Raw genomic sequence first — 11,030 nt, forward strand, 5'->3', positions numbered from 1 at the left:
TTTACGACAAATCTGACCGTATGGGGTCATTTTTGACCCCATTTTGTTTTGCTCATAGACATATTTCTGCTGGCTTATTTTGTCATTTGTATGGATTTAATGTTTCACCAAGCTATGAAAAATATTTTGACAAGTTTTGATGGCAGTAATGTTTACTCATTATCATAATTTATGCAGAAAATAAGGAGAAACCATCTTTTGCTCTAAAAATCTACCATACTCCACTTACTTTAACAATATTTTTGTCTTAGCAATTTTTAATCGATAAGTTTGATGCTACAAGAATGCTGATGGCATAATCATGTTTTTTGACAAAAAAAGATACAATATTTGTGAAAAGTAACGAATTTATTACTTAATTATGCACCATACTCTGTCACCTAAATACATACATACAATAACTCTTGTCTATTTTCCCGCAAAGATGTTTCTTGTAGGTTCCTTCTGCACATTCTGTCCGTATATTGTTTTTTAATTAATTAGAAACATTTTCACTTTCATTAGCATAGGTAGTTAGTGCTCATTATCATAATTTATGCATAATGTCTAAAAACTGTGTTTTACACTAAAAAAACTATATTTCTTTCAAAATATTCGGTGTTTACTCATCTAAACAACTTTATCTTGTTGCTGTAATAGCAATGATGAGGAATGCCTGTTATTTTATTGAAATTTCTTGATATTTACGTAATTAATGATTCATAATTGGCTGGGGTCATTATTGACCCCACCGAACCAGACACAAACTTTCAAGAATAGCTTATACAATAAAGGACAAAACTCAGTGAAAAATTGGTAGATGCTGTAAGACATGTATATTAACAAATTCATGGAAGGATTTTTTTCTCCGATGAAAAATGTTGCTTTGGCAGATAAAAATATACGCCTGGGGTCAAAAATGACCCCATACGGTCGGATGAGGGTTAAAGCACCATTTGTAGCATGTGGCATTACAAACATCTTTATACCGTCATAACCGAACACATTTCACAATAGGTTTGTAAACAGTACTTGAAATGTGAATATTAGTGTTTACCAGAATGGCGTAGGGTACGTACTTGACATCCAGGACGTGAGACTCGTTATAAAATAATTTGTGAAAAATCCTACTGAAGTCATCGGACTCCTGTCATACCCTAACATGTGCATCAAAGGGTTGGTAAATATTATTCAAAGGGCAGATTTTATTAAATGTCAGAAAGAAGAGTGCCCAACACCTGCTAGACAAGGCCTACAAAACATTGTCTTATTTTGTAACTGATAACATTTGCTAACACTGTTGCTCAGCGATAAGGCAAAGTTACTGCAATAGTTTAAGTGCACTAAAATATTTTATGTACATTGTGTTAGCCAATATGCATCTATCTTTAAAAAAAGGCGAATGTAGCTAAAAGGGTGCAAATTAAATGCGTCATTTTAGAACTTATGAGCATTGATTCTCGATGATTTGTGTACATCTATTTCACGTGTATGTGCGTATTATATTTACTTCACATTAAACTTTGTAGCTTTCAGTAAAAATTAGTATGTACAGCACCTAACTTTGGGCAACTTAGTACATCTGCCACTCTACCCTCTGTCTAGTGTCCGAAGTTAAATGACGTCACGTAACTTTGGACAACTTTGTACGCCTCCCGCCCTACCCAGTCTACTGCCACGAGTTAGATGACGTCACGTATAAGTAACTTTGGACAACTTTGGGCAACTTTGTGCAAATGCCAACCTTACCCTAGCCACTCTCTGAAGTTAGCTGACATCACGTAACTTTGCGAATCGGACAACTTTTCATTAACTTCGTAAACCTGACACCCACTGTCCGAAGTTAGATGGCGTCATTCTACACATAACTAGACGTCACTATGACCCCCAATACAGCCTCCAAGCCATTAAGAACTGCACGTAACTTTGTGCACTTCACCCTGATACTGAACGTAGCTTGCGCTAGATTTGGTGTGTAGCTCCATGTCTCTGCCTCTGTTACTTGTCTTGTGAAGCGACATTAGTGAATGGGCTATCGTTTCAGTGGCCTGTGTCTTGACAGATACAATGTGCAATATCTATCAAAATCTTTTTTTTTTCACTCATAATGTTATTATTTGTCAAAAAAAATTGTTTCAATTGATAAAAAGACAGGAGAAAGGGTGACACAATCACTGCAGTTTTCATCATGCTCCGATCAATCTGTTATAGTTTTGTCATATGACATCGAGTATGGGCCCTAAAGATGACCTATATTTCCTTGAGACCTCGTGTTTTTCTAGCCTTAGTATTCAAAAGGTAATCAACAGCTTCTGTGTCATCTTCTTTTATATTGTTGTGTATCCAGATAGTTTGAGGAATGCGTGAGAACACCTAAATATGTGACATTAGCAGAAATAATAAATATACTTGCTGTTTTATGTTATTTTATGTTGCTGTTATTTCTTTAAAAACTTTCCAAACATTACTTCTTTGAATTTACATGGCCACAGTAAGATTCATTTGATGACAAGGTCTGTGCAAATAATAAACGGGACATAGGTGCATATTACGAAACCATTTATAATATTTTGTATTAGTAACATATTGGTGCTGACATGTCATTACATATTCTACAATAGGTTTGTAAACACCACTCAATCTCTGTATGTTATCTTATACAAGTAGTGTAGTAGTCGCACACCTGACATACAGGACGTATAATACATTAAAGAACCATTTGTAACCTGTGGTATTGCAAACATCTTCATACTGCCATAACATGACACGTTTCACAATAGGTTTGTAAACAGAACTTGAATTGCGAATATTAGTGTTTAGAATGGCAAAGGGCACGTACTTGACATTCAGGACGTCGTTTACGCTATAAAATCATTTGTAAAAAAATTGTATTGCAAACATCTGACTCCGTAACATGTCCCTCAATTAGTTTGTAAATATCACACATAACCCTTTGTATTGAAAACATCTGGGTTCTGCCGTAAACGTACACATTCTACGATAGTTTTGCAAACGAGATCTTTACACCATAATCGCAATGGCAACATCCGTAATATCCAAGTACATTATAATTTGATACTAAAAAGAACGTTTCCATTCGTTTGTTTCCTTAATGGTTAGAGTTTTGTCGATTGTATTTCAAACAGCAAAGCGTATGGTTGACAACGTAACAATGTTATTGAATCAACAAGTGTTTGTAAATTATCCTTCACGTTGGAAATTAAAACATTATCCAAAGTTTAGAAAATATCACACCGTTTTATACAGCGAAAGACAATAATCAATTAAACCAGCATTATATGGAATGGATGCAACCAAATGGAATAACCTTTAGACTAATTTACTTTCATATGTCACGCACACGTTACCTCCTTTCCTCTTACTGATGATATAGTGGCTTTCATAATTTTCACTTTTATTCAAATACTCGAGAGTGATTTGATATTGATTTCACTTTCTTTTGTAGGAAGATTAGAAATAGGTTACATACTAATATGTTGATGACAGTAGATATTTTCTGCAGGCAACACCCCATCTGCTTAACTTGAGACGGAAAATTTCACCAAAACGACGGAAAAATTAAGCTGTTACTTGTGTCAGTTTTCTTCAACTTTCCTGATGAACACTTAGTTCACGATCATTTAGTCAATAAAGAAAGATTGGTGCGTAATATTAGTAAAGTACGATAAAGCACATGCTCATTTACTCAAGATAGCAACATATATACTCAAGAAAGTACGAAATAAAGCACTCTTAAAAAGGACAAACTGTTACTGGTTCCTTTATTACCTTGTAGAGTGAATGTGATGTGGCTCTTTTGCCCCCCCCCCCCCCTTCGTAATTTCAAAACGGCTTATGTTACGCTCACCAAATTTTTAGGACACGATGTACTAGTGAAGTTTTATATTTTTTGTAAATTTATATTTTTTGTAATTTTGATATTGAATTTTCGCTATACCCAAAGCTATTAAACAAAATGATGACTATAAACGGTAACTTTCCTACAATTATGATATGTTTAGCATGATTTATATCTTGAAATATTCACAAAAAACAAGTGTCACAAATATGACATTTACTTGCTATTGATATAATATAGCTATTTTTATTTATCATGAAAAAAATGGAATATTATTCATAATTTACATCTGTTAATATTTGTTTCTTGTACAATTTCTCCTCAGTCACAAAATTTAGATATATTCTCCACGTTAGTAATGCAAATTAAAATATGTTTAGCATAATTTATACCTTGAAATATACACCCCAAAAACACACATATATTTTTTTAGCTATTTTTATTCATCTTGAATAAATGAATATTATACATGGTTTACATCTGTTGATATTGTTCCCTATTTAAATGACATTAATATGAATGTAAAAAAATACTTTCATATGTCACTTATGAAAAATATAATTCCCTCGGCAATGGTGCTTATCAATTCAAATGTAAACTCATAGTCATGTAAGTGCATCATCAAATACTGTAATCGCCATTTATATGTCCAAAGACGCTCAAAATGGGTTCGATAAATTATATAAAGGTAGTATCTCACTGCACCTTGCAGTGTTGCATCGGTGCCTCAAGTGCAATTCGATACCACTTTGTCACTCAGTCATAAAAATTTGTATCATGTATAATGATTGTTTCTAAAAATACCCCGTTATTTTTATATATATATATATATATGTATGAATATATGTATGAATATATAGTGTCAGGACTTTCAGATTATGTTAGTTTTCTAAGGCACAAATTTTATGATAGTTTTCTACAGACAACAGTAAAACGCAAATAAAACACATTATTAAAAACAAATCCTCGCAATATCGTCACATATATTGCATTTTTAGCTTACTGGTTATCATTTCTTTGCATGGCATTAAAATCTAGTTGTCTCATTAATGTCATGTGTTTTTGTTCCTTCCAACGAGCAAATGCCTCCCAGATCACAATAGAAAACGTTCCTATCAGTACACATGTTAGACCCAAACCATCTAAAACAGTCGGAGCGAACCCTAACATTGCCCACTGGACGCTGTAGGCCGAAAACGCGCTGAGCTGAAACAGTGCAGTTACTGCGTTAACCTCTACTAACTTTAGAGCGATATAGAGAAAGAGCACGAAGAGTGCGTGACTGACACAGCTTAGCACTAAGACTGCGGCAGGCACTGGTTCAAGGTGCCACGTGGAACTAGTAATAAACGCCCCTATCCCGGCAATCACTGTGCTGATACCGTACGTGTATGTTACAACCTTTGCCCTCGGGGTGGATTCTAAAAGACCTTTGGCGCCGACGTTTTGCATGGAGTGAATAAATGCTCCGGTTATGGTTAGAACTATTCCAAAAGTAATGTCTGCAGTGTCTGCTGATGACTTCATGTTGACGAAGCTACCGTAGCCCAGAAGCGCGACACCTGCTATACACCACATGCTGCCGAGAACGGTTACACGAGTTGGAATCTGGAATAAAAGAAAAACAAATTGAATTATGTGGTAGAGTTTCTTCTAGTTGCAATTCACATCGATCTCGACTTATTAAATGTATTTATCTGTTACTTATGAATATTTTAATACAATATAGTGACACTTCGTTAGGAGTTAACACTACCTCAAAATTTTCGATGTTTCCGAAGTACATCTGGTTCTAGGATAGTTCTTGTCTTGTGAGAGGTCGAGACAAGGTTCTAGACCTCCATGGACATTCTGCATACCTTAAAGTTTAGGAACTTTACCCTGTTACCGAATATACGCCCCGTCTTAATGCGGAGCAGAGCTAAAAAAAAAACTTGAGCTGCCGATGCGTTTACCATATCCGGACTGGGCTTTCTGGCCCTTCCCTGGCCTGGGGGGGGGGGATGCTCAAACGGCTTCAAAACGGCTTACTGTACGATCAACAAACCTGCAGGGGGGGGGGGGTGGTTGTTGTGCTCATTAAGTTTTATAATTCCTGAATTTTCATATCATTATGACGTAATATGACGTAATAATGACATCATTAATTGAAATTTTTGGCTAAAACTGGGAATTCCCATAATGCCTATATCTCAATCGGAAAATTACCAATAAAGGTTTCTTATTAATATCTACTTGTTATAAGACTGCTGTTGTCAAAGGCGACGCAACGACGTCAAAATGACGTCATAGGATGACGTCATCTGTAGTTTAGCTATCCGCCATCTTGGATTATCAACCTTAAATTTTAGAAAGATACATTTTTTTCAACATATAACGCTAAAACCCTATGAAAATGGATTAAAAATGTTCACATGAATGTTTTCTGTAAGAAAATACCAAGTAGTGATGAAATCTGAGTGAAAATAAGCTTGTTATACTTTTCATCATGATATTGTCGGCCATTTTGGATCTTGACCCACGTCATCTCATTAGCATAACTTATGAATTTTTAATTATAAATGTTCAACTAAGATGTGTTACATATTAAAGATATATGAAAAGAAGTTAAGTTTAGCAAGAAAATCTTAAAATCACATTGTTTAAACCAAAATTAGTGATTTTTGTAAAATTTGCCTTTCAGAAACCCGTGGCCATGGCAACACGAAAAATAATAAACTTACTCATTTTTTTCAAATTGTTGCCAACTATATTTTAAGAAAACTCACCAAGTTTGATTGTTCTAGCACAAGCCGTTTGGGAGCTATAGGAGGTCAGAGTTGGCGCAGGCACTTTTAGCCCCCCCCCCCCCCCCGGTCTGGATAGGGTTTAGGCAAAGTACCCTGGGCTGAAAGTGGGACGCTTTCTTATTCTTTCTGTAGTATCAATACTGCACTACATTGGCTTCGTAGGGTCAAAAGATCCAAGCAAGTCTCGGACCTAGTATCGTGCTCTTAAAGGAAGTGTTTAAGTTTCGCTGCTTCAAGAATAGTCTGTAAACAAACTTAACTCGTTGTTAGTCCTGAGATATGGAACCTGTCGAGTACCGAGAGGGGGAGCGATGTAAGTGGCGGCATATTTAGCACTGTAGCAGTGGCACTGTAAACCACTTATACGTCAGTGTAGACCATCCTGACTTCAATATGGTATCCTTGGCTGTGTCTGGAGAAAGTCAAGAGTCAATGATAACATCATATTTACCTCTTCAAGGAAGACACAGGACAAGGCCACCACAAAAACCGGCATGCCGGCGTTCCAGACGACTTCTGCGTTCGCAGGAGGGATAAGACGGTACGACGTGTAGAGGCAGAGTATACTGGTGAATTGAGTCAATCCTTGGAAAAGCAATTTTGCTCCTTGTTTCCAGTCGTTTGGTAACATGTTTGTCCTTTGGTACACAGTGATCCCCAGAGCTACAAGCGAAATCAGCAGATCAAACAAGAAAAGTATCTGGTATGGTGTGTATCCTCGATCTTCTACGTATCGTGATAACACCGGCACTGGACCAATAAAGAAACCGTGGGCCAGGCAGGCTGCTACACCTGACATTTTCTGAAACAACACACACACAAATTTAAATTGTTATGATAACAAGGAAAGTTCTCAATTGAAACACACAGTTAACACCGAGCGTCAAACACAATGTTGCTTAATAATGAGAGCGGGTTGATAAAATCCTGCAAACCACTTCCAGATATTGTTATCGATCACAGACATATATATGTTAATGTCAAATTCTATCAAGTTGTTGACACTATCGACACTACTTGTATCGATTTGCTCACTCGGTGATTTCAATCGGTGGTTTCATTCGGTGGTTATATGACCAGATGTTATCACAACGCATACACCTCGGGGTGGGTCAGTAACCCTTAAATGTCCAATTGCCAGGTTCTCATCCATTCGTTCATGTATCGTGTCTTACCTTGATCCATAGTCGCTTATCGCTGTCCTTTTCTTGATCCTCGGGATTCCTCTCGGGACAGCTCTTGACCACCACCTCGCTAGTGTTGATGATGTCAGCACTTCCCTTCATTTTAATTGCTAAAGTTTCCTGCTAATAAAGAATATAAGTGTTGTATTATGAAGCATGCCACGCCTAGACGTGAGTGGTTGCGTGCATCGTTCATTGCGCGAGTGAAAAGTGAGTTTTACGTACGGTGTCTGTGCGATTGCTACGTTACCATATACATAGGTCTCCCTTTGACAAGATGTTGAATCAGAATTCTAATTTGCTATGTCCTGTAGAGTACATGGCTAAAATTTTCAAGAAGTGACCTACTTCCAATAACGACCACCTGACTAACTTACGTGAGTAACTTCGTTACTAAACATCACGATAGAATACTCTTCAAACATTTATTATATAGACAATACATAGATCGCCCTTTGACAAGAAGTTGAGTTAGAATTCTCTTTTACTTTGTCACGTGTAGTACTTTGAACATGGCCAAAATTCACAATTTTCGTCACAAACGAAAAAACTGGCCAACTTTTGAGAAAAACTCCGTGACAATCAAACAAGACGCCAAATTTTTGCAACAATGCATTTGATAGATATACAAATTATCTATACAGGGTACAAATTTCAAGCCAAACAAGTGCTTTAAAAAAGCTGGCATTTTGCCAAGGTTTGCGTGTGTACACGGTTTTTTCTAGTTATTGGAATGTGCTGAAACTATTGTTTATATTAAATGGATGAAAAAAAGGAAACAAGAACAATTGAAAATCACCCTCCCCTGGACTCGATCCCGGGTCGCACGGACCGTAGCTCTGCAAATCAGGCTGACGTCAGAGGTATTTGTGTAGTGACCCCTGAACCCGGAAGTCACTTCCCTGCATCCTAGTGCACTTTTCAGAAAATGATATCTCAGCAATCGTTTACCCCCTGCTTTAACATTTTTACATTGTCACGGTCTCCATAGTACATACTACAAAATTGGTAAGTTAGAAGGTCCAGTTCTTTTTCGATAATACAGGGCGATCAATGACAAATCGTGGCAATTTCCATTTTCGCACTGGAAATCCTACTATTTAATATTAACTAAGTCGCAAAGGAATCTGGGATAGGCTATATGTAACTGTTATATATATATATATATATATATATATATATATATATATATATATATATACATACATATATACGATTTATTTGGAAAACATTTCATCTTTATGAATTGGTAATACAACATTAAAATGTAAGAGCAATAATTTGATTATATGCTGCATCAATCTTAGGAATATTATACTTCATTCATTTAATCTAATCAAATATCAGGCCCCATTACGGACCACAAACAATGACTCATGACAGAGCTTTTAAGAAGTATACAAATGCATTGCAGATTTTAAACAGGTCCGTTCATCTCAACATCTCAACATCACAACATCTCAACATCACAACATCTCAACATCACAACGGCGACTACTCTGGCCACAAGGAATTTTGCCACTGCAAGTGGCAAAATGCAAAAAATTACCAGAGCGCCACTTATAGCATTACAAATTTTGCTAAAAATTGCGTTATTTTGAAGCTTTAAACATTGTGTTGTTTTGATGCTGCCCAAGTATTCAATTTTATCTCGTTGTTAGAAATGTCACAACAATTTTTGAGAAGCAAAAATAATGGTCAATTCAGATCTTGTTTTGTTTTGACGATACAACAAAAAAAGGTGTTGGAGTGACAATGCCACAAAGTAAGCCGATTTCCGTGTTTTTGAGATGCGAAAATTTGGGAAATGGACCGAGAACTTTGTTGGCCCGTTACCATGACAACAATGAGTTTTGATCTAAAAGAAAGGTATATTGAGGGGTTGTAGACCAAGTACTACCACAGTGCAAAATATGTGCCAAACCGATTTTTTTTACCCTTGCCATCAAGGGTTTTATCTTTACAGACATTTACAGACAGTAACTTTGGCAAAGTTTCTACAAAATCTTTAGCTTTATGGCCATACGGCAACAGAGCACTGGTGATTAGTGTGTCCTGTCGTTGACTCTGTATTGAGGGCTGATCACTTTGCCAAATCGTAATAATCCGGCTGTGCTTTAGTTTGTGCAGCCTTCCACAAAATCGACAGCATCAGGCGCTATTTCTTTTGTGCAGCGGCCCACAAAATCGAGCTAACTGAAAGGCAAAGCTTTGATCTGCGTGGCAGTGGAAAATAATGGCTGTGTGTTTATGTTTGTATATTTGTGTGTAGATAGTTTATGTGGATGTGTATGTGTGTGTGTGTGTGTGTGCGTGTGTGTGTATGTCTGTATTTATGTGTGTGTCTGTATGTGATTGGTTTCTGTGTGTGTGTGTTTGATTTAAATCACACACAGACATACACATGCACACACAGAATCAAATTTGATAAATTGATAAACTTTAAAAGTGGGAATAAACACAATACATATCACAACCGTAGCTGTTCACACTCATTCGAGGAATTTCTTACCTTATGTTTCTGTAGCTAATTCCCATTTCCCAACTACTATACCAAAACAACTTTTTCTGGGGGTTGATGGGGGTGATCTGCTTTCTTACCACGTCTCTTAACTTGACCTCGGTTTTTTACTGTATTGTTTTTGTGATCATAAGCTTGTAGGCAACAGTTTTGACAAAGAAATACGGACTTTTCTCTGCCTATTTCAACCAACATTCCACAAAGATTTGTAAAGAATGGAAAAGTTGCAAATAGACTCCATCTTAAGATTGAGATCCTTAACACCCCGTTCTGAAAAACAAGGGATGTAGGCTTCACGACGGATAAAGGTGGAACTGTATTAACAGGCATTAGAAAAGGGCTTACTAGAGACTTTGCGATCAATGTCCTCAGTCTTATCACACAGTGTCCCAGATAATATTGGTCACAAACCACTGCACCTTTGCCCACGTAACGGCTATGGGACTGCCTCTACCGTTTACATTAAACTGCCTCATCAAAGAAAAATGCATTTACCTGCAATAAAGCTTGAAAAGTTTAGGCTGAAGTTTCTCCACTTACTTCACCATCATGTGAGGCAAATTCTGCGAGTATCTTTTGGGCAGAAAACGACAAGGAAAGGTCATGACCCACAGTGGTGCCGTGCATGTAAATTTAAAGAACCAGTAAGACTACTTTTTGAATCTCAAAAGAGGGCTGTTGCAGAATGTGTACGTGTG

The 11,030-nt window shown here is 36.8% G+C and overlaps 1 protein-coding gene across 1 annotated transcript; it reads right to left on the reverse strand.

The window, feature by feature from the left end:
- Positions 1 to 4,733: 4,733 nt before the first annotated feature.
- On the reverse strand, positions 4,734 to 7,925 carry LOC118424612 (solute carrier family 35 member G2-like). Its single transcript, XM_035833251.1, has 3 exons — positions 7,803 to 7,925; positions 7,079 to 7,429; positions 4,734 to 5,446 (listed from the first exon to the last, which is right to left on the reverse strand). The coding sequence occupies exons 1-3, from the start codon at positions 7,911 to 7,913 to the stop codon at positions 4,838 to 4,840; spliced, it is 1,071 nt and encodes a 356-aa protein (XP_035689144.1). The 5' UTR covers positions 7,914 to 7,925; the 3' UTR covers positions 4,734 to 4,837.
- Positions 7,926 to 11,030: the final 3,105 nt, after the last annotated feature.

Source organism: Branchiostoma floridae, chromosome 10, assembly GCF_000003815.2.
Source record: "Branchiostoma floridae strain S238N-H82 chromosome 10, Bfl_VNyyK, whole genome shotgun sequence".
Taxonomy (NCBI): Eukaryota; Metazoa; Chordata; class Leptocardii; order Amphioxiformes; family Branchiostomatidae; genus Branchiostoma; species Branchiostoma floridae.